This window comes from Yarrowia lipolytica, chromosome 1A (assembly GCF_001761485.1).
Source record: "Yarrowia lipolytica chromosome 1A, complete sequence".
Taxonomy (NCBI): domain Eukaryota; kingdom Fungi; phylum Ascomycota; class Dipodascomycetes; order Dipodascales; genus Yarrowia; species Yarrowia lipolytica.
Genome location: NC_090770.1, coordinates 321,173 through 343,843, shown reverse-complemented (window position 1 = coordinate 343,843; position 22,671 = coordinate 321,173). Strand labels below are relative to the sequence as shown.

Sequence of the window (22,671 nt, the reverse complement as noted above, 5' to 3'; positions counted from 1 at the left end):
AAAAAATAAAAAAAAAAAAACAATTAGGACTGATTTTCGAGGGCATCTAAAAAAGGGGCCGAGCAGGGATTTGAACCCTGGACCTCTCACACCCAAAGCGAGAATCATAGCTACTAGACCACACGGCCGAAAATCTTAAAATCACGTGAAAAAATACGGTCAAGAGACTAAAAAAGTGATTTTGAATTTTTCTTTGATTTTGACGCCCTTATCGACATTGTACAAAGTAAATAACATCGGATATTTATTCTCAAAGACCAAAAGTATCCCCTAGTAGCTTTTTACTCGAGTAGAACCGATATTAAGTTAATAATTTTGGTGTCGAAGTTGCATCTTTACGTTGAATTTTGGTATGGTAATAACATGCTGTAATGCATCATTAGAATAATAAAAAAAGTGGTTATTGTCATGATATTGAGTCAAATGAATAAAAATTGTTCTATTGAATGAACTTGCAGAGCCAGTGGCAAAAAAACTACATTTAAATCGGATCCATGGTGCAATTGGAGGTGTCTGTAAGTGGTCTTGTACGAACTGTGAACTGTACTTGCTACATACTGCACTAGTATGTACTGCAAACCGGAGTGATATTGTGAAACCAGAGCAATGACGGAGTGAAACAATTGAATCTGGTCCCCCAATTGGGCATTCTATGTCCGTGTTTTCAGGTTAAAACGTCTGGGATCATGTTCGTAGTCCTCCGAGTCCAAGCTCAGAACCATGATCTGATTAGAATCAGAGCTAAGAGGAACGTAACACTTTAGATGGTTAGTCTCTGAGACAGATGAACTGGGAGGTACTGTACTGAATGGATAGAGACTTGTTCGCGTTCAGTGCGAGTACAGTGTACGAAGGTCTGGCTAGAGACTGTGAAGAACAGCACGGGTCATACTGTAGTGAAGCATCGTAAAGGTGCTCCAGCCGTGAAAGACTTCGATATAGGGTGGAATACTTTGACAGAGTGGAATACTTCAATATAGGGGGAATATCAGTGATGTGAGACATCCCATTATACATGTTCCCGTGTCACTCGTGATAGAGTTCAAGTAAAATGTCAAGCATACTCCCAAGTAAACTGTTCCTAACAATGGATTATCAAGGTCGGGGTTTCACCTCCGTGTCCAATTGGGACCCCATCTATCCATCGGCGTCTCCAGCATATGTCACCAATTACCTTCACCGCTGTAATTGACTACTCCGGCTACAATTACTCGTACTTGCACAGTACTCGCACAAGTATCAACTCCTACATCCGCAACCCAGAGGGCTTATCTCCGAGTGAGTGCATAAACAGTGGTGTGAAGGTCATCTAGCGAGTCTGCAACTGCGGCAAATAATAACACTGGGGGAAGATTTTGGGTGACACGTGATCAATCACAAGCTCGAGGAATATAATTGTCATTTTCTCCGTATATAATCTGCTCTTGGTGCCACCAGTTTTCGCGCGGTTCGTCCCCAGCTTCCCATTAGAGTTCTGACTAACCAACGATATTAACGCAGTGGTACAGCACACATCTCCACGTTGACTATACACCCACTGCGAGACCCAGCACTCCCACACAGCACTCCACAAGACCCGCCAACATGCTTATGCTCCAGTACCAAAACCTGCTGCTGCAATCGGTGCTCAGCGAGCGTCTGGACCCCGAAACCCCGCCATTGGGCATCGATCAGGTGGTGTCGGACTTCGACAATGTCACCTTCCACATCTCCAACCCGGACCCCAAGGACAAGACGGTCATCATGGTGTCCATGTACATCAAGTGTTTCCAGGATCTGGTCAAGTGCGGCGCCAAGAAGATTCTGGAGCGGGAGTATGGCCCCTACCTGACCGAGCCCGAGCCTGGATACGACGTTTCGCTGCTGCTCAACCTCACAGACGGCTCCATCCCCTCGGACCCCGAGCAGCGAGACGAGCTTGTCAACAAGATTGCACTGCTCAAGAGAAACACGTTTGCTGCTCCATTCGAAAAGGCCTTTGACAAGTTCGACCAGCTGGCCGAGGAGGCTGCTGCCGAGGGCAAGGACCTGTACGCCCCCCAAAAGTCCGATAACGAGGTCATGGCGATCCACTACCGAGACGAGGAGTCCATCTACGTGCGACCGAGCTACGACCGAGTCACCGTCATCTTCTCCACCATCTTCAAGGACGAGACTGACCGAATCTTTGGAAAGGTGTTCCTGCAGGAATTCGTTGACGCTCGACGAAGAGCCATCCAAAACGCCCCCCAGGTGCTGTACACGCAAAAGGAGCCGCCGCTGGAGATCAGAGACGTTGTCAAGCCCTCTTCTAACGCCGACAACATGGGATACGTCACCTTTGTGCTTTTCCCCCGACATCTTGTGGCCTCTCGACGAGAGAACTGTATCTCGCACATCCAAATCTTCCGAGACTACTTCCACTACCATATCAAGTGTTCCAAGGCCTATATGCACTCGCGAATGCGATTCCGAGTGAGCGAGTTCCTCAAGGTGCTGAACCGAGCAAAGCAGGAGAATGTGGTCAAGGAGAAGAAGACCGCCAGTGGAAGAACCTTCAAGCATCCCAACTAGGTGGCCAGTAACTTGACGTAGCGTGCTGCTGATTGACTTCTCTTCATCTAACGGTCGGAACTAGCTATGCATCGGTATGTCTCCATGTACCATTGTAATGAATATGATATGAATAACAACTGACTGTAGTGAAGGTGTATGGAAGGCATTATCGAGATAGATTGGCGTGGGTACTGGTACGGTAACCACTCTGAAGAGTTTGATTGTTACGTGTATTTTAAATCAATATGACCAGGCTCGATGACTTTGTAGATGAGCAGGCCATTTTCCCGTCCTGACCAGGATAACCACGTTCATGATCCCAGATAGCAAGTGTTCGGGAGAATAATCCGGAACATGACATTGTCACAGGATAAGCGACTTCAACTGTGCAACTACTCAATAATAGCACCTTTTTACGACTCTGCTTCCAGTAAGTCCCTCACTGGAACCTCCTCTACATCCCATTATTTACAGAATCACCGCATCCCGAAAACCATCACATACACAGCTCACGACGTGTCGCTAGCTGATGCTCCATTACTATATACATTAGGCGCCCGGAGCAGCGGGCTTCTTGGTTCCGTACTTGGATCGCGAGCTGGCTCGGTTGGGCACAGCTCCGAGATCGCCGGCTCCTCGGATCAGATGGTACTTGACACCGGGAGTATCCTGGACTCGGCCTCCTCGGACGTAGACCACACTATGCTCCTGTGCGTTGTGACCCTCTCCGGGAATGTAGGCGGTCACCACCTTGCCGTTGCTGAGACGGACTCGGGCGGCCTTTCGCTGGGCAGAGTTGGGCTTCTTGGGCTTGAGAATCAGAACTCGCAGAACAACGCCCTTTCGCTGAGGGCACGACTCGAGATCGGGAGACTTCTTTCGTCGGTAAGGCACAGGTCGGCCTCCGTCTCGTTGGATCTGGTTGATGGTCTTGTGTCGCACGGTGAGAGCGGCCAGGGTGGGGCTCATTGTGGGCTTGGGGAGCGCAGAGGCTGTCCAGGGCAGACGAGCCATGCCCATTCGGGCGTTTGTGAGGGCAGCTCCCAGAGATCGAAGCATTTTGTGTAGTTCGAGATCGCGAAACTGCTGACTTCAAGCTTTGAGATAGTGGCACTGCATGCAAATTTCAGTGTTACCCGGCCGTAAGCCCAGAGACCCAACTCCCAAGGAGACCCACCCAGTGTGTGTGTGTGTGTGTATGTATAGTATATAGTTGGGTGTGGCTTCCGGGTAACCCCCGTCAGAAATGTAAAAGTCAGTGGGCAGAAGACCCCTTCGTACATCTTATTCAGACACGAAAAATGGCCGACGAAGAATACAGTGAGTAATTGATACCTGCGAGCGCACAAGGCGGCGTGCACTGTCGCACACGAGCAACCGCAAGCCGTATCTTATATCTGTTGGCAAAGATACTGAGCTCTCCACCCAACAAGAATACTAGCACAACCGCAACGACAGAATGAGAGAAGAGAAGAGAAGAGACACTCGACAAGTGCCCGCTGCAAAGGTGTATTGCGCCGAACCTGTTTCAAGGACACAGAACGGGTCCAGTTGGAGCTGTTCCCATATTTGTCTACCCATTTTGTTCGCCATGAGGTTGTGCTGGGCTCGGTCTGCATCTGTCCACCACAAGTGTCTGTATTCGGCACCAGTGCATCACGCCAATCCACCCACACGCATCCACTAACACAGACCGTTCGGCTTCCCCTGAACAGACCTACGAGAGACGAAGTGTGTCTCCCCGTCGTGATGACGACGAGGCTGGTGCCCCTGTTGAGCACACCCACGACGACCGAGAGCTCGACGACCGAGACCACAGCATGCGAGACCGAGACGACCTCGACCGTCGAGATGACCGGGACGACGAAAACAGAGACCACCGAGACGATCTCGACCGACGGGACGACCGGGACGACCTTGACCGTCGAGACGACCGACGTGACTTTGACAGAGACGACAGAGACCTGGACCGACGGTCAAAGGAGCCCCTGAATGACGACGACGATGTTGACGCCCAGAACGAGGGCACCAATCTCTTCGTCACTGGCGTGTCCCGATACGTCAATGAGACCGAGCTTGAGGACCTGTTCAAGCCTTTTGGCGAGGTTCTCAAGTGCCAGATCATGATGGACCCCCACTCTGGCGAGTCCCGAGGCTTTGGTTTCGTCATGATGGCCGACGTTACGGGCGCCGACGAGGCTCTGGCCAAACTTAACGGCCATGAGCTTGCTGGCAAGACTCTTGCCATTGAGAAGGCCAAGCGAAAGCGAGCCCGAACCCCCACCCCCGGTCGATACTTTGGACCTCCCAAGGCCCGACGAGGTGGCCGAGGTGGAGGACGATACGGAGACGATCGATACTCCCGAGACCGATACGACTACCGACGACCTCCCCCCTCTCGATACGACGACCGTCGATACGAAGAGGACTACTACCGACGACCCCCTCCTCCCCGGTATGATGACCGAGACCGATTCCCCGGTAGCGGCGCCCCTGGTGGCGGTGCTGGATACCGAGGAGAGCGAGGTGGCTACGGTGGTGGCCGGTACGATGATCGGGATCGAGAGCGATACCCTCCTTCCCGAGATTACCGAGGACCCCCACCTCGAGACTCCCGAGACATGCGAGAGCCCCGGGACTCCTACCGAGATCGAAGCGAGCGAGGAGGAGACCGGTACAGCCGACCTCCCCCACGAGAGCGGGAGTTCCGAGGTGAGTACGGAGCCGGAGACGACTACCGATCTTAAGCGGTGCGTTGACACTCCCGCTGACCCCCCAACACAGAAACAGACACAGATTTACGAAAGTCCGCCTGAAGCTGTTCCCACCGAAGTACATACAACTTGTAAGTCCGACGTCCGCCGTTTGGCTATTATTCGATTACTATGCTGTTCGATTCCATCCGATTCGACTCTATTTGCCCTGCCTGCACTCCTTTTCTTACGATGAAATAGTTTACGCCCAAAAATGTATCACCAATGATTTTTACCCGACGAGCAGCCGACCCCTGCTGGAGCGACCCAGTAGATTGCGACCTTTTGCGAGCAAGCAAGATTTACGAGAACACAAACCACGAGAGGCCTCCGAGATCCCCGCCTTGTCACATGTCTTTTTCCTTTCAGTCCATGAGCGCAACACCGAAGAAAACAGAGCGACTTTTTGACAGCCAAACGAATCTTTAGCGACTTGTTTCATGTTTGAATGCTTCTCCCTGTTCGACGTTACGCCTCTCCATTTGTATTGTGATACCCCCTCCCTTGTATTTGTAGAAACTGTCACGTAGTTTCCATCCTACGTAGAGTATGTACATAGATAGTCCCTTTTGTTTCAATTTAGCTACAAGTTACGAGTACAAGTTCTTCCTTGTACTTATCCATTCTGTCTATACGTCATCATATCGTCATTAAATTTTGTGTGGAAGTTCGCTCTAATTACCTCCTCAGGACGTATCCCTTGATCTTTGCGAGACCGTGGTTAATGTAGTCTCCTGCCTGATTGAGCAGCTTCCATACTCGTTCTTCGAGCTGCTCATTGTACTGTTGTGTTTGCAGTCGAGTGTGGTGATTGTGTTGTCGTTCAGTGATGAATTGATATTTGAGCACATCCTTTCGGGAGATAAGACCCACCAAACGTCCTTCCTTGACTACCAACACCACCTTAGGGCCCATCTGCAGGAAGATTGACGTCACGTTTTCAAGCGGAGCTAGTGGTGCCACTGTCAGCGGGCATGTGTTGATACTTGGTCTCATGTCGATGAATGCTTGCGATGACTGTCTAGCAGACTCGGGAATCTCTCCAAAGTAGCATTGGACCTGTCCGAGCTCCGATGAATGAATGTCGCGGTTCAGAGCCTTGAACTTTGCAATCAACCGAACAATCTCCTCCTTGGCAATGTATCCCACTAGCATGGGAGGGTCCTCCTTGCTGGATTCAACCACCGGGTAGCCCTGGAAGGGGTTCGATTCGAGCAGAGTCTCGACCTCCTTGAGAGTGATGCTGTCGTAGGTGAAGTAGACGGCATTTTTCTGCATTGCCTTTGAGACGGGTGCGTTGAAGGCATGCTCCTCCTTATTGTCAATGAATGGGAAGCCGTTGAACCAAATCATCTGGTCAGCGATACCTCCCTTGCCAAACCGATCAGAGATAGCCTTGGTGATTCCAACAACAATCATGGTAGGCAGAATGTATGTCAACGCACCAGTGAGCTCAAACATGATGACCACGACGGTCACGAAAATGTTGGTGATTCCAGACAATGCAGCGGCAGCACCAAGGAAGGCGTACGCGCCAGGAGTGATGCAAGGCTGGTCAACGACACATTGGCTGAAAATGATAGAGTCGGGCCGTGCCTGCTGCCAGTACTGTACAATGTTTCCAATCAGTCGTCCAAAGGTAGCTCCAACGGCCATGGAGGGCACAAAGATACCAGCAGGCACCTTGCAGCCGTATGAGATAATAACCAGGAATGTTCGGATGACGCAGGCAGCCAGGAGAGATAGCAGCATGGTCAAACCCTGTCGGTCGGGCTGGCAGAGATCGTGGTACTTCTCCCATCCATTCTCACATTCGTGGAACAGGTTTTCCATAGCAGCAGTCATATCAAGGCGCAAAAACTCGTTGGAGTAGCAGATTAGAGCGGTCAGGGACGCTAAGAGAGTAGCTTCCTTGACTGCGTACTTGCCGAGGTATCGCTTTCGGAACGACTGGACTCTCAGGTTCCATTTGCTGACAAAGATTCCGTACATACCTCCAAAGACTCCAATGATGGAGAAGAAGAAGATTTCGAAAAAGTGCCAGTCCCGGTCGTACTTGACCTGGAACATGACGAGCTGGCCAGTTCGGAAGGGGTTGAACGCTGCCAGCACACCTGTGGCTACCAGAGCACAAAAGTACGATCGCCACATGGTTTTCATCTGGAAGTTGCTGGTGATTTCTTCGAGAGAGAATAGCACGCCTCCAATAGGCGAGCCAAACGCCACAGCCACACCTGCAGCCGTACAGGCCGAGTATATTTCTCTCATTTTCGATTTGGAGTTTCGGTACCGTCCAAAGAGCGAGGCAATCACGTGGCCGGCACAAACGGCGTAGTGGACACTGGGCCCCTCTTTTCCGACGGACAGACCAGACGCAATGGCCAGAGGAAGGCCAATTGACTTGAGCAGCAAGGTCCAGGGGCCTAGAAAACCCTGCATGACGAAACCAGCAACAATGCACTTGATTTCTGAAATGCCTGAGCCAGCAGCGTAAGGTGCGTAGGTCTTGACGAGGAAGGCCGCCAGGGCGGCAAATCCGGCAGCAAATCCCACATAGACAAAGTAATTGAGCAGTCCAAAGCCAGTCCAGGACTGCCATGCCGGACAGTGGTCTCCCTCGGTGCCCCAGCAGCAAAAGTCTTCATTCAGATAGAATCCTGTAGAGCAGTAGCCCGTTTTGAGGTCGGCGAGCCACTCGGTCGAAATGTTGAGCACGGCTGCTATAGCTCCGATAGCCATACCGATGAGGGCCAGTACCAGCCATGATTGAGCTGCCGTGTAGACCTCATAGAGCTTGTGTCGAATTCGTCCTCGGGTGTCGCTTGACCCTGCTGCGACTCGGGACGCCGGTCGGAACTTTTCAATCGTCAGGCATCGCAGCATGTTTTCTCTGGCAGCCACATCTACCCAGTCGATGGTCGAGAAGTCCTCATATCTTCTGACCTCCGTCACGTCCGAGATGTTCACCGAACGTCTATGTTAGCTTGAGTCGGGTGAGCCGTTTTGTGCGCATGGTACTCACCTTCTGGTCATTTTGGCCGTGATAGTCGAACTTGTAGATTGATAGTTGTCTATGCATGAACTTTGATGTGGTGGCTGAAACGTAGAGATTGAGTGAGACTGCAAGTAAGAGTGTAAAGTAGAACAAAAATAAAAGTGGGAATAATGGAGCTGTTTATATATTTGCAGATTGAGAAATCACGACATTGGTCGTGTGCTGGGGCAGATACAAGTTACACAAACACGTTTCCCGAATATATATAGATATTAGATCTCCCACCTATTGAAGACATTTGGAAAATCAATTTCGATTCCCAACTGTACGTGATTACCTACGCCAACACGTCATGCAGCACGATCAGCCATAAAGCCAAACGCATCAGTTCCAACTAATACGAACATTACGAAGATGAGCCAGGACGTGGAAATGAGAGATAGCGAGGAGGTGGAGACCGTGGAGGAGACCGTGGAGGAGACCGTGGAGGAGACCGTGGACACTCACGAGGCCCAGGAAGAAGAAAACAACGCGCAAATCAAAGAATCCGGAGCGTCCACAGAAACACCAACAACTGCCGCCGACAAGACTCCAAACATCAAGCTGCCTCTAGCAAGAACCAAGCGAATCGTCAACCAGGACGATGACGTGTCGCTCGTGTCTGTGGCCGCCTATGCCGCCATCAACGCGGCCACCCAGGACTTTGTGCGGTACCTGTCGGAACAGGCTGGTCTCATGGCTCGAATGGACCAGCGAAAGACGTTGGCGTACAAGGACGTGGCCGAGGCGATAGCTAAGAACCCCAAGCTCGAGTTTCTGCAGGACATCATCCCCAGAACCATTCCTGCGCGATCACTTCAGTCTCGAGGGGTCCAGGTGCCCAAGGAGCCTACAGGCAACATTTCGCTAACCAACTTCTTCAAGCCCAGCGGCGCCGGGGCATCGGCAGGATCCAATGCCGGCACTGGAACTTCTACGCCGGTGAGAGCAAGCACAGCCACCAGCACCCCTGTTCCTGAGGACTCTGTGGAGGGCTCTGCTGTGGCCATTGAGATTGATTAGGGGTGTAGAGGTGTTCACTCGCACGTAAAAGGATGGAATGGGAACCCGGTATATATACATTAATATTGGCATTTGATATGGGGATGTAGATGGGTGCAAGTGTAGGTGTTTTGGTGCGTTGGGTGTGAACGTGATGGAACCGTGCGAGGTATCAGGGATGTTTTTACGGTACGTACATGTTATTACTCGCGTTTTGCCTGTTCTCACAAGCATCGGTTTTCAAGTGAGTCTTGCTGTCTTCACAATATACGATACTTCTCTTCCAGCCAGTCTTGTTTCTGGTGAAGTAAATGGAGTTTTTTTAGTTGGTCTGATTCCAAGTAAACTATGTAATTACTTAGGCCTATTGGACGTTTGGATGCAGAAAAAAACAAAAAACAGTATGATGTACTTTTAGAGAGGTGCTGAAAAGTACAAGTACTGTAAACGCACGAAGAACATCTTCCTTCCGCGGTTGGTTCAAAGAACTGGAGGAAGCCGTTGCAAGCATCTTCAAAGTCTGCACTTACTCAGTTGGGGTTCATTGACTGAACATAGTGAACCCATTCAGAGTGTGTAATGTGAGGCAACCGATGAGAGCGATGAATTTACGACGATTACCGCCAAGAATCAATTCAAGAAAGATTGGAAATATAACTTTTCTTCTCATTTCGTCATTCTGTTTTTTTCTTTTTTTCTTCCGTCTTTCGTCTTTCGGTCTCACCTCATTGCTCCATCTCCAGCTCTCCAACTGCCTCCTCTAACTTCATTTTATTTTGTCACTCCATTTCCCAGTCAAATTAAGTTGCTTCTAATGTGACAAGCCCAACGTCCTAATCTTGATAGCCGAACATGGATTACCCCCTATGTTTGCAGCCGGATGGACGAGACGATGACGTCATTGAGAAAGACACTGGACTGGAAGACTAAAACTGCGATGCAGACAACATTCACAACCGTTCCAAACAGATAAGTCAACGCTCCTGTCCTCTCGAACGACGTCCCGCTCAGCTCCTCTCGTGTTTTTCCTCCCATGTTGTGTTGTTCCGCAACTTTATTTGGTCAGACAACCTCCCAGTGACCAATGGTTCTTGAGACGCAACTCTGAATCAGCAGGTCATGGGTGATGTCAGGAATGGGACTTTAAGATGGTGGCGATGGCGGTCATGGTGGTAGAGACGGAATCTCGATAATGTGAAGAAAATGAGATGGACGATTGTGCAACTTAGCATCCCCTTATATACTTTTATCAGCGATCCCTCTACCACATTCACATGGTAACAGCGAAACCCAACATCTACACTCCACACACGATAACCACAACACACCAGCATGGCCTTTGCAGATATAGCAGATACCACACGATAACGAGGACACTCGGTAGAATTTCAGCATTTCATACTGACATCCCAGCGGAAATCCAGATCTACATCCTCCATCAGTCAAACTCCGCCCATGCTCTTGTCACCGTCATTTGTCGTCGTGTTATCTACATGGTGCTCGTGTCACCGGCCAGACTCGTGGATCGCACTGGCCTGTCAGTCGTTCGATTATAAATTTATTACACTCTCGTGCATGCACTTTTATATCCCTTAACCAATGACCAGAGTCTCGGCGTCAGCAAAGTCGTACTCGGGAATCTCGAGGTTGAGAGGAGCGGGGCCTCGTCGGATTCGGCCGGAAATGTCGTAATGGGATCCGTGGCAGGGGCAGAACCAGCCGCCAAAGTCTCCAGCCTCACCAATGGGCACACAACCCAGATGGGTGCAGACTCCGATCATGACCAGCCACTCGGGCTTCTGCACTCGCTCGTCGTCAGTCTGGGGGTCTCGCAGGGTAGCAACGTTGACCTCGTTGGCCTCTTCAATCTCTTCGGAGGTTCGGTGTCGGATGAAAATGGGCTTTCCTCGCCACTTGATGATGACGTTCTTACCGAGGGGAATGGCACCGAGCTTGACCTCGACCTTGGCCATGGCCAGAACGTCAGCGGAAGCAGACATGTTGGAAAGGAAGTCCTGGACGGTGGCCTTGGCGCCGGCAGCGGAGAGCATGCCAAACGATCCAATCATGAAGTAGGAGAAGAGACGGTTGGCATCTGTGTTTCGGTCCTTCTTGAGGTAAGGAGTGAAGTCGGGGATCTTGTATGTGGACTTGCCACCAATGGGCTGTGAAGAGACAGATCGGGTCTGAGCAAAGGCCTTTGCGGCCACAAGAGGAGTGTAGGCCTTGGGGGCCTTGACGGCCTGGGCGGCGGTTCGAAGCAGGCTCATTGTTCAGTCGAGGGTGAGTGTCAAGAGAGGTTGAAGTGTGGTGTGTGCTTGACTTGGGACCTTACGTGCAAATGTTAGCTTTTGCAAAAACTCCCTCGCAGCGCATATTTCGCCACTGTGATTGGTCCACCCGAGCCCCTACCCTGAAAACCTTAATTTGTTTGACCATTGGGAGAACTCCAAAAGCCATTGGGAGGTAAGGCCATCTCTAAAGCTGCAGTCGGTGTATGGATTGGCAAAATGACGAGTTGCCAAACAAGGCCAAAAATGCACAAATCTCGACGAGTTTGCTTACTTAATCGAGAATAATCGGCCAATTATCCCATCAAACCGGCCAGATGTCTCCTGTTTGTCGAATTGACCGAATTGAATGCACTCCCTCGGCCGCATTATCGTTTCGCTTTTGGTTGGCTGATTTCACAGTGCATTGCTGCCTGCTTTGTTCCGACCCCATACAAAGCGACAACCTTAATCGCGTCCCAACGGTCGGGGGTTCGATTCTTACGGGGGACTTTGACACAGTACCCAGTACAAGTAAATTGACACAAGAAATATAAATACTACAGGATATAAAACTACATCCTAGCAACCATCATGACAGTCAAAGTCATCGGGAATAGCACCGTATTCGTCACTGCTACTTCCACCGCCAGTCACACTGGAACCGTCATCATCCTCTGAACGATCAAACGGACGATATCCGTCAACCAACCTCATTCTCCAAGCCACACTCCAATGAAATTTGGCACCCATAGGAATGGTCCGTGCCCGACCGTAATTGGGAACTGCAACCCTTGTCCATTTCTCTTCCTCGTTCTCAACCCGGTAAGCGACCGGCATGGTTTCAAGAAACCACCAGAACCACGGTCTCCACCAAGGATCTTCTCCACGACCGTTTTCTCCCTGACGTCGAAAGAGATTTAGAGAGTCGTGCATGGGTGCAATAAGACACTCTTCGGGATCATGGTTGTTTCGAAATTCGTCAATCACTCCCTCCTTAAAGATCACCTTAAACTTGACGCTCTCGGAGAGAATCCACGCCAGAGGAATGTCAGAGAGCAAATGTGGTGACCCTCGAGGTAACCATCCTCCCCCTACGTCACCATGGTCACCTGGGAACCACAACTCCACGAGATCTCCTGATCGCTCCGGTCTATGGCGTGTTTTCTGTGTCCCAATCATATGAGATTGTTCAGAGTGAGCACGGAACATGTGGGACAGTTCTGAACGGCTGCTGCAAGGAAATCGACGTCCTGAAGCCGTGGTTCGAATTGATGACCCACTTGCAAGAACCGGTGTGCTCGCACTGATAGGGACAGGAGAAGTAGGGTGTCTCAGTATGACCATCGATCCTTTGGGTGTATGCTGCCGACTCTCAACAGGGCTGACGCGGACACTGGAAACAATACTGGTCTGTGGGCTTGCCTCAGGAGTCAGTTCAGGGCTCTGACGCTCGGCAAATATGCCGGAAGGACCAAAAAGTGTTGGGTTGTAGCAATGAGGGACAAAGAGGTTCTGTTTAAACTTGGCTCGTCGTTCATCAATGCCGACAGCATGTCGAATGTGGTGAACGATACCCGCCGAAGAGGTGTAGGGGAACGAGCGGTCCAGAATAATGCCACTGCTGTTGATGGAGTCCCACAAACCCATGAAGTAGACGCACACAGAAGGGACACTGAATGTCGACTTGAAAGAGCATGCCAGGTTGGACGTCTTGTCTTCCATAGGCTGACCAGCTGCTTCCCACGTCTTGTAGATTTCCCACGCGCAAGGTACCAGTTCGTTCTGGCCTGGAGACAATAATCCGACTCGGTCCAGCATACCTGCGAGGATTCGAGCGGTGAAGGCACCTCTTGAGAAGCCGTACAGGTATATCCGGTCGCCATGGCAATGGTGTTTCATCAAGAACATGTAGGCGGCAATAATGTGTGCATCAAGGGACCAGGCTATTCCAATGTCGACAATTTTTTCTGCGTATGAGTATGCTGCTGACCAGATGGTTTTGGGCAGGTCGACGGTGATGTGGGTTCCGATTCCGGGCTGGTAATAAACCAATTGGTTGGGTGAGTCCTTTTCGAGCATGCGGAACAGCTTGAGGACGTTGGTTTCGGGACCTGCTCCGAAACTGTTGGACGTGCCATCCAGGCAGAGAATGATGTTTTTCCCCATGCCTGGTCGAAGCCGATTGTTGGTGGGTATCATATATCCTCGGCGTATCCTTCTCCACCCAGTGAAGAGCACTGAAAGTGTTGTTGAAAAGAAGAGGTATTGTTGTAGCTGCCAGACTGTGTTTTGGTATTGTGTGCGGGATGGGTATATCTTGTCAGGTGAGGACAAAAAGGTGGCAGGTGAACGCTGGAGATCACCAGAAACACCAGAAACAGAGGAGAATAAACGTAACGCAGTAAATGAGAGCAAGAACAAACAGACTCATTCTGGCGCGCGACGTGAGGTGGGTCCGGGTTTGTGTCTCCACAAGTGCCGGCTGGTGGTGGAGGTATCAGAAGGGCTGGTGTTCAGTGTATCGATGAGACCGTGGCAAACTTGCTGTTCATGAGATGATCACGTGGAATGCTCAGTGGTATGAGTGGTGCGAATGGTATGCAATGGTATCAATGATGTGATATGGGGAGGTGGCTTGCCTAGTGTATATTGTTGTATGTAGTGTACTGTACATACTGAGATAGTTTTACAAAGTTTGGAGCATCGAGTTGGCTGAATATGATCCGATAGAAAGCATTTTATGGGAAGCCAGAAATGGCGGGAAAAGTCGGAATATAGCCGGAAAAGACTGTTTTGTGTCGAAAAGTGCATTTTAATGATACAACCACGAGCACAGTACTCGTACTTCAAGGGGATCTAATGACCCTCTACTTGACACCCCCCTAACACTCCATAAAAACATATTAACGAATTTAAAAGCTTAACTATACTGGACTATCTCCGTGCATGGACATCAGAGAAGTTGCAAATATTCCCATCCAACATTCAGGAACCCAGAAATGATTGAAATCACTTGCAACGATCGGTGAGTATCTATTTTTCCTGATCTACCAACATGTCTAACACAGTGTGGGCAAGAAGGTGCGGGTCAAGTGTCTACCTGAAGACACTATTGGCGACTTCAAGAAGCTGCTGGCAGCCCAGATCGGAACTGCTCCCGAGAAGATTGTGCTCAAGAAGGGATACCAGACCTTCAAGGACCATATCACTCTGGATGACTACGAGATCCACAACGGATCAAACCTGGAACTGTGAGTACGAGAGGAGACGAAGGGTGAGTGAGAAGCGAGAATGAGCTAACCCAGGTACTACGCCTAAGAGAGGTGCAACAAATACGATGACAAGGACCAGTTATCGAGTTATCGAGACACGTGTGGAGCGACATTGTTAGCAGGTTTCGCGCTTTCGCTTTCCGCCGCACGTGACATGAACATGGATCATAATGTATAGTGTCACTCTAGATCGCAACACATGGGCTTAGTGCTCAGCCGAATGGGGCCTGTGGATCAGCTACAATTGGCCTATGAACAGAAGTGTGTGGTGCCCCATCGAATTGAAGATTCGACGTTCGAAAAATATAATAAATCAAATCCAACTGTATTGTATCTATTCTGCGTGGAACTGGACAGTATTTCAGTTTTTAGCCAATTTCTCGAAAAACAAAACCAGACTCTAGATGTAGAAAACAAGCGATTGAAAGACAAATGTACACATACAACAAGTTCTGTCTTTTGGAATAAGTTCGATGAAACAAACCACTCTACTCCTAAGTACACCATCTAATACTTACCACCACCGTCACGTTGACTATCACTACACCGACCTACATCAACTACTAACTCCCACCGTTCTCAATCATCATGAATCATGCTCAATATATACAATTTTCGCCTCCTCTGGTTTCGACTCGTGTCCAGTCGCTCATCCTTCAGGTTTGTGTGTCACGTACCGACACGTCTCTTACTCTCGATCGATCCAGTTCTTTCGATCGGGGGCATCCTCCTCGGCAACAGGGCCGGACTTGACATACTCGTTCACCTTCTTGACGGTGAGCTTGGGGTCGAGGGGACCCGAGAAGCCTCGGAAAGAGTTCTTGATGGGCTCCAGGGTGGGGGACACAAACGGCTTGAGCTCACAAGCCTCCAGACCGGCAGGAACGACAAAAGTTCGGACCTTGTCTCGGTTGATAATGAATCGACCCTTGGAAGTGGTCTTACCGACTCCACCGGCTCCATGGCCCTTGTAGAAGTTCTTGTTACCCTGCTTGGAGGTAAGGGGCAGTCGCTTGTTACCGTTTTTCGACACACCGTAGAACAGGTTGAACATGTACCCGGAACGGTCCTTCTTCCATGGTCGCAGCAGCTGGGTCACAAACGAGGGTCTCATTGTGTGGAGATGTTTGTGTTGTGTGTTGAATGGTTTTTGATGTCGCGGTGATGATTTGGGAACCGTAAAATTTCACTCTCACGTGACGGGACAAAATAAGCTTGCTGGGAGATGATTAATAAGCTTGAAGGATGGAAGCAAATAAGGTTCTCGTATCGGAGATAGGAGATAAGGGAAATTGAAAAGATGAAATGGCGGGAGCGGAGAAGGAGATCAAGGGTCGAATTTTTGAAGAAAATGCGTGATGGGAATTTGTTCATTGAAATGTCACATTTTTTGTGGTTATTTTGGTATCAATTTTAGAGATGTTTATTCCTTGTTGAGTATTCCAGTTGGAGGCTGAGATGATTCATTGGAGACAAAAAAACTATGAATAATTCTTTACATAGTACTGTATATTACTGATTTTACCCCTTTACACAGTTTTTATCTCTTTTTTCTAGCCTTTTTCGCCGGATATTTGATCATTTCCACTGTCTTATAGTCGATACAACTCTGGGACCCCACCATTCGGGCGGTGGTGTAGTGGAAATATCTGCCTTCCCAAATTGCAAGCAGGCCAGGGGTTAATTCCCCCCCGCTCATTCTTTTTTGCTTCTCGTGTGGATGTTTTTCTTGTTTGCTGAGTCAGGATTGGTGTGTCCGGAAGCTGATTGAAAAATGAGAATAATGACATACTGACTATAGTCTTGTATTGAGTGAGTAGTTGACAGTTGGAAAGATTAATTATCAATGGCCATAATCCAATGGGGCTCCAGTCTATTCCTTTATGGAACAGCTCTCTCCATGTCCCACATGTGTCTAGTCGCATCATATACACCTGAACATCCAGTCGACGATAGAACGAAATAGACAAACAGGATATGTACAGATTGTACGGCACTGTACGTACAGTACATACTGTATTTTGTACAATTATGCTAAATTATCATACCCCAGTCTAATGATCAATAGAAACTCCCCGAGAGTGATCCATTAGCACCAAAGGGAACACAAGGGGCTATACTGAAGGGATACATGCTAGATGATACATAGATGATACATTTTAGATCATATAACTATACGAAGATAGATCCTAGCCTGGGTGGTTTGATTCCCAAATACTCCCATTATGAGTGGACTTTCGGTAAAATAGTTGCCTGAACTCAAGACGTGATATGAACTTGACTTCGCAAGTGCTATCAAACTCCCCTTCGACTCCGTAGGATCAACTCAATGACCATAATAACTCGGTATTGGTGACACTATAATTAGGGGGTATTTAATTCTATTTGCACTTGCAGTTACGAGAAATGAAGACCGAGTTCTTCACCAAAGTGAAGGGCATTTCTAGTTGCTCGTACCTCTCACTCATATAGAGCTTGGCTCCACAAAATGTTCGATGCTCTAATAAACAATCAAAACAACCCTGATCGAAGAGATTGAGATCGAGCAACTCGTTCAGCTGACCAGGTCTATTCTTGGATGCTCCTCTCATGTGGAGTTGGCGTCATGTTGAACTGTCGAACTTTTATTTATGCATGCTAATTTCAACGGTTCTAATTATAGCCAACCTTAAATGCCTCGGAATATTCAAGGACACATGGCGACAACTGGATCAATACCAATGGTATCAACTTTTTAGATGACTTGAGAACTCTCTAAACCGCTAAAAAATTAGCATTTGCAGTTTTATCTTCTTCGAATGCCCTTCAGAATGGCCCCACCACCACATCTGACCCCCACCTCGCTTAAGTCACCAGGCATCGGCAAACACTTCTCATCTGCACGGCTCTAAATAGATCTTCTACAAGTGACGTCGTTATCCACACGGCATTGCATTGGAAATGTGAGATGTTATCGACTTCGACGTCATCTTAGGAGCAAGTTATAGACTTAAATGGTGTCCCCAGAAGTATATAGACCCCCTCCATATCCCCTTCATTCCCTCACATAACATCTGCAAACTACTACTACAACAACAATCACAATGCTTTTAAAGACTCTTCTCATCTCTGCCACTGCTGCCCTTGCTGCTCCCATTGCCTGTGAACAGCCCCAGGAGCACGTGGAGACCAACTCCAACTCCAACTCCAACCCCAAGTACTCTCTGAACGCCATCATGCCTGGCCAGGGAGCTGTGGGAATGAAGGCCCTCCAGGTCCGAGGAGACTCTATTGTCTACGGACTGACCCAGGGGTTCTCCTACTTCAAGCTGGAGGCTGTTGGCGACAACCTTGTAAACGTCGAGAGCGAGGGGCAGCCTCCCAAGGAGCTATACGCCGCTGACAACGGAGAGCTTGTCATCAACGAGCACCCTGCTTCCGTAGGAAAGGGCTACAACGGTGGCTGGGAGTTTGAGGGAGAGAACTCGGTCAAGTCTGTCACCTACTATGGAGTCAACGAGTGGTACTCCTGCACATCTGAAGATGACCCTCTTCACGGTGGCCAGGTCGTCTACGTGAAGAAGGGTGACAATTATGCCTGTAAGGACCCCATTCACTTTACTGTTGCAGCCACCAAGGAGTAATCCTTTTAATTTTTATATATTTAATACCAGATAGGAAGGACTTTTAACAAGTGACTACGATTCGCCGTATAGTAGCACAATCGTGGATGAATCTTACAGGGAGAAAATCTCCTCAGATAGCTCATAAGTCATATTTTACGTCACATGACAGTCTAGGGAGTGGGTTTATGAGAAACGGTCCTATGTTGGCAATCCACAGAGGAACACCACACCTCCATTGATATTTCTATCACTGAAACTAGTCAAAAGAGACAGAATCACTGACCTGGGAAACTTGTTTAGGTGCATTCGTCGCTTCACAGTTTCAGATTATCCACTTTTTCGAGTCTTATCTCCCTTGCAGTTCTCATGCACATTCCACACTAGCGTCCTCCACAAAAGTCCTCAGAGAGCTCCTTGTTTATTGAGAGAGCTGTATAAGTACCAGATTTTGTATCCCAAGACATACATCAGATTTGAATGTCTCATGTGACCAATTTATTCGTCACTGTCTCTGCAAGAACACATTCTACTGTTCTGTTCTGTATACAAGGTTCATGACGGCGATGAGCCAAACGGTTCAGCTCATCGTCATGGCTTAGAGAGCTGAAACAAGATATATGCCATGGTATTTGACTAGATATGGTATTATACATTTAGTCACTCACATAGTTGGTTTGGATAACTGCATGGTTTCGTAGAACTATCTCAAGGTGTGTTTATGTCTCTAGGTGGTTTATGTCCAGGTGGGTTTATCTCTCAACGTGGGGGTTCTGTCAGAGGCCGTGCGAAAAAAAGGAAAGGAAACAGAATACTGGTCTCAATTGGAGCTCCTATTCACTAAAGGGAGTATAATTATCATTTTTCACACGTTCTGGCTTGTATCATAGTCAGGTTTCTCTCGAGAGTGCCATGAACAAGGCGCCAGTGAGATGCAAAGCGACAGTAGCTGTAAATGATGTAAAACGTCATTTCATGACATCCATGGTATCTTGGATGAGACAAAAGATCACATGAACTCCGACATAGACATAAATATATATAAATATTTTTAATTCTAATGATTCACTGCTAATGAACTTTTTTTTTATTCTAATGATTCACTTATTGGACCCCATTTTTAAACTCAAATTAAAGATCTCCACCGCTGAAACATCTTCAGGTCCTTGGCCCAGTTGGTTAAGGCGTCGAATAAAAAATAGCAACTTTGCAACGCGAAAGATCAGCAGTTTCGATCCTGCTAGGGACAAATCTTTTGGCGCAGCTGTTGGAGGTATTTGCGGGGACGGATATGGCAGTTACAAGTTCCGGTGGGACCAAATCTGCAGCCAAGACGAGGGGGAAACTACGTACAGTGCATATATGGATTTAAGGTTTTTTAGCAGTTTTTTTGCCACCCCGACGTTAGATGAACTTTTTTTAGCCGTCTTTCTTGTTTCCACGGAATCATGGCGAGTACGTCAACTACTGGTACATCCTTATTGTCGTTGTTTTTAGATCGCTCCTTTTGAGAACTGAACAAATATCTCACAGCTGAATACCTTTATTATAAGTATATATATATATATATATATATATTTTTTTTTTTTTTGCATTACATTCATTTAATTATAACTTTGCTGTGAAGGAATAACCTTTAAATGAATGTACGCTTTACACGAATATTTACTAATTAAACACGTTTTAGTGTCATGGTCCACTTGGCACGTACCTATTTCCAAAAAAAATCATAAAAAAACCTGGTTCAGTCCGGTGTTGTATTTTGGTCCACACTTCGCGTGTTTGTTCGTTCATCGGGAAAAAACGCCCACTCCAGTCCAGTTCTCTAATCTCAATCCTTCCATTGCCCCTTTTTTTCCTTTGAAAACGTCTCCTTGTGGTTTTTCTTCGTCATTGGTTTGGTTCTGCGTCCCCCTGTGGTGACTACGCCCCTGCTACGCTGTTATATATATATATATATTAATACAATAGGCAGAAAGTAGTTATTAACAGACGGTAATCGTTCGGATTCACTCACAACCGGAATAATTTAGTTTTGAGAGCTGGGAAGAGGGGTGAGAAAAACATACGGAATGACCATAATACAGAAGACGGCCATGTCAGTCTATGAGTCCATGTTGACCAAATGAAGGATCAGAAGAATACCGACTGAGAAAGACGAAGCTTCGTTACTTTAGCTTGTTGAATCGATCGTGAACGGTCAGTAGGACACTGAACTAAAGTCTTCAGAGTCATTAGAGCCACCTCCAACACTGATTGAAGAAGAGGGAATGGTGACATAGACAATCACAGTGCGTCCAGATGTGACAGCAGAGCCGGTGACTCCAGACTTACCTTTGAGCCACCAGTAACAAAAACAGGGATCTTTGCAGTACCGTACTGTAGGCGAGATGGACGGGGAACCCTGAACAATGCAAGTATCGGTGGTCTCAGCCACGGTCAGCAGCTCGAATAAATCACCATCAGTGTTTGTGAGATTCAGATTGCCATCCGCATGAGTGCTCAAACAATTCCTGGACAGTGTCTTATCTAACTACGGGTTCTGGCGCGAATCGTGTAGAAACTGTGGTCATTGCAACTTGTTTAAGGAACCGTCGGAGTTTATGAGAATCTCTGTTCCCTCATGGGGACATTTTAGTTGATACAGGAGTACCGTAAGAGTTGGTGCGAATGGCAGTTACAGCTGTGGGGCCAGTAACGATGCTACAATATATACAGTACAATCTGTACAGTACTTGTAGTTGCCACTATACTCTCAGAGGGAATGAGAAGATGAGAAGATTAGTGCGAACAAACAAGTTGTCAGTGTACTAGTGAGGGTATCGCTTCCAGCTTCAGGTACAGGAACAACGTGAGTAGAGAGGAGGTTGCCCGTCTGAATCTGAGAACTTTTACCCAGGAACAATGTCTGGAAACAATAGTATCTGTCTAATAGTCACCATTCGAGTATTGTCAGTTCCAGTGAGTAATCCCTCTATATCTCAAACCTCAATTACCCCAATTGCCCCAAGGAGACTGTTTATCCATTTGCCCTGTGCAATGTTGGATCCATCAATAGACCGTATGTAAAATAGGTATAGGACAGTACAACCACTATACAGTATGTACAGTAAAACCAGTTATTTCTCAGAAACTGTCTTGATTGAATGGGAACGTTCTGTGTAACTGGTAGTATGAGCACCAGAATGCATCAACATTACAGTATGCTAACTCCATGCATCAAGGTCACTAAACCGCCATAATTTACCGACTGCAATCTCTACAGCAGCTCAATGGAATGTGCTATAAACTCCTGCATTGTACTGTAGGATAGAGACAATAAACTGTACTTGTACCTCTAGAACCAGATGCAATCATACACCTATTGTAGATTCGCAAACCATCATACAACAGGTCCGTGATTATGGGAACTTTGTCATTCTCTACTTCAGTACAGTACTTGTACTTCACTTGTACAAGTACGACATTGACATCACTAGAATGTATCGAACATAAACGACAGCCTTCGTTCAGTCAAACATCAATATTAGGTCACTTGATCCGTTAATTATACGACAGAAAGACGTTTATGATCGACCCCCTGCATCAGCCCAAAATGATTGAACATGTGCTCATAATACCGTGGAGTATACACGGTAACGTGTCAAATAATGATGGTTTTTTGACCATCTTAGAACCAATTGATTAGTCAGCGACTTCATACGAGTACCAATGCCAGTTTCACACAATGTTGCCCACCTATAACTGCTGTCATCGTGTTCCTGGTTAAACTCGCGGGTCTATTCCTCGGCTAAAGTTAATAGCCGAGGGGACCTGCCGGGAGGTTGAAAATGTCTATATACCTGGGCGTTTTACAGGGTACGGGGAATGTGGAGATTTGGCCGTGGATTTTAACCCCCCCACGCGTGCGTAACGGGGATGTGATTATCTAATGTCCATACTGAAGACTTACATAATCACTCACGCGCGCGTTTGATACTTGTGCACTGTACGAGCATGTGTGCCGCGGTACGATTGCGTAGTTGTACTACATTGATATGGTACCGTCACACTGCAGAGACCCACCGACACAAGTCCTGTTCACGTGATCTGACCAATTGCCCAGCAGCACGTGATCGACACCCCCGGCTACTCTCCCCCAACAACGAAAAAGCAATTCTCCAGACTAGAATGGTGGTTTTTAGTTTGGTCGGCTCGTGT

At 48.0% G+C, this 22,671-nt stretch overlaps 10 protein-coding genes and 2 non-coding genes across 12 annotated transcripts; 6 read left to right on the top strand and 6 right to left on the bottom strand.

The window, feature by feature from the left end:
- Positions 1 to 55: 55 nt before the first annotated feature.
- Positions 56 to 128, bottom strand: YALI1_A03437r. Its single transcript has one exon. It is a non-coding gene; the product is annotated as a tRNA-Pro (tRNA).
- A 1,456-nt stretch (positions 129 to 1,584) lies between these two features.
- YALI1_A03422g (uncharacterized protein) lies at positions 1,585 to 2,553 on the top strand (the record flags this gene model as incomplete). Its single annotated transcript, XM_499714.1, has 1 exon — positions 1,585 to 2,553. The coding sequence occupies one exon, from the start codon at positions 1,585 to 1,587 to the stop codon at positions 2,551 to 2,553; it is 969 nt and encodes a 322-aa protein (XP_499714.1).
- A 531-nt stretch (positions 2,554 to 3,084) lies between these two features.
- YALI1_A03402g (mitochondrial 37S ribosomal protein uS12m) lies at positions 3,085 to 3,594 on the bottom strand (the record flags this gene model as incomplete). Its single annotated transcript, XM_499713.3, has 1 exon — positions 3,085 to 3,594. The coding sequence occupies one exon, from the start codon at positions 3,592 to 3,594 to the stop codon at positions 3,085 to 3,087; it is 510 nt and encodes a 169-aa protein (XP_499713.2).
- Positions 3,595 to 3,836: 242 nt separating this feature from the next.
- Positions 3,837 to 5,282, top strand: YALI1_A03396g (uncharacterized protein; the record flags this gene model as incomplete). The annotated part of the gene is made up of 2 exons (XM_499712.3): positions 3,837 to 3,855; positions 4,228 to 5,282. 2 exons carry the CDS (start codon positions 3,837 to 3,839, stop codon positions 5,280 to 5,282), a joined length of 1,074 nt encoding a protein of 357 aa, XP_499712.2.
- A 684-nt stretch (positions 5,283 to 5,966) lies between these two features.
- Positions 5,967 to 8,171, bottom strand: YALI1_A03356g (uncharacterized protein; the record flags this gene model as incomplete). The annotated part of the gene is made up of 1 exon (XM_499711.2): positions 5,967 to 8,171. The coding sequence occupies one exon, from the start codon at positions 8,169 to 8,171 to the stop codon at positions 5,967 to 5,969; it is 2,205 nt and encodes a 734-aa protein (XP_499711.2).
- A 526-nt stretch (positions 8,172 to 8,697) lies between these two features.
- Positions 8,698 to 9,345, top strand: YALI1_A03351g (uncharacterized protein; the record flags this gene model as incomplete). Its single annotated transcript, XM_499710.3, has 1 exon — positions 8,698 to 9,345. The coding sequence occupies one exon, from the start codon at positions 8,698 to 8,700 to the stop codon at positions 9,343 to 9,345; it is 648 nt and encodes a 215-aa protein (XP_499710.3).
- Positions 9,346 to 10,916: 1,571 nt separating this feature from the next.
- On the bottom strand, positions 10,917 to 11,594 carry YALI1_A03322g (uncharacterized protein; the record flags this gene model as incomplete). The annotated part of the gene is made up of 1 exon (XM_499709.1): positions 10,917 to 11,594. The coding sequence occupies one exon, from the start codon at positions 11,592 to 11,594 to the stop codon at positions 10,917 to 10,919; it is 678 nt and encodes a 225-aa protein (XP_499709.1).
- A 582-nt stretch (positions 11,595 to 12,176) lies between these two features.
- YALI1_A03300g (uncharacterized protein) lies at positions 12,177 to 13,796 on the bottom strand (the record flags this gene model as incomplete). The annotated part of the gene is made up of 1 exon (XM_499708.2): positions 12,177 to 13,796. The coding sequence occupies one exon, from the start codon at positions 13,794 to 13,796 to the stop codon at positions 12,177 to 12,179; it is 1,620 nt and encodes a 539-aa protein (XP_499708.2).
- Positions 13,797 to 14,596: 800 nt separating this feature from the next.
- YALI1_A03289g (uncharacterized protein) lies at positions 14,597 to 14,915 on the top strand (the record flags this gene model as incomplete). Its single annotated transcript, XM_499707.3, has 3 exons — positions 14,597 to 14,622; positions 14,666 to 14,848; positions 14,903 to 14,915. The coding sequence occupies 3 exons, from the start codon at positions 14,597 to 14,599 to the stop codon at positions 14,913 to 14,915; spliced, it is 222 nt and encodes a 73-aa protein (XP_499707.2).
- Positions 14,916 to 15,557: 642 nt separating this feature from the next.
- On the bottom strand, positions 15,558 to 15,983 carry YALI1_A03278g (mitochondrial 54S ribosomal protein mL41; the record flags this gene model as incomplete). The annotated part of the gene is made up of 1 exon (XM_499706.3): positions 15,558 to 15,983. The coding sequence occupies one exon, from the start codon at positions 15,981 to 15,983 to the stop codon at positions 15,558 to 15,560; it is 426 nt and encodes a 141-aa protein (XP_499706.2).
- A 1,969-nt stretch (positions 15,984 to 17,952) lies between these two features.
- On the top strand, positions 17,953 to 18,492 carry YALI1_A03258g (uncharacterized protein; the record flags this gene model as incomplete). The annotated part of the gene is made up of 1 exon (XM_499705.2): positions 17,953 to 18,492. The coding sequence occupies one exon, from the start codon at positions 17,953 to 17,955 to the stop codon at positions 18,490 to 18,492; it is 540 nt and encodes a 179-aa protein (XP_499705.1).
- Positions 18,493 to 19,631: 1,139 nt separating this feature from the next.
- YALI1_A03242r lies at positions 19,632 to 19,721 on the top strand. Its single transcript has one exon. It is a non-coding gene; the product is annotated as a tRNA-Phe (tRNA).
- Positions 19,722 to 22,671: the final 2,950 nt, after the last annotated feature.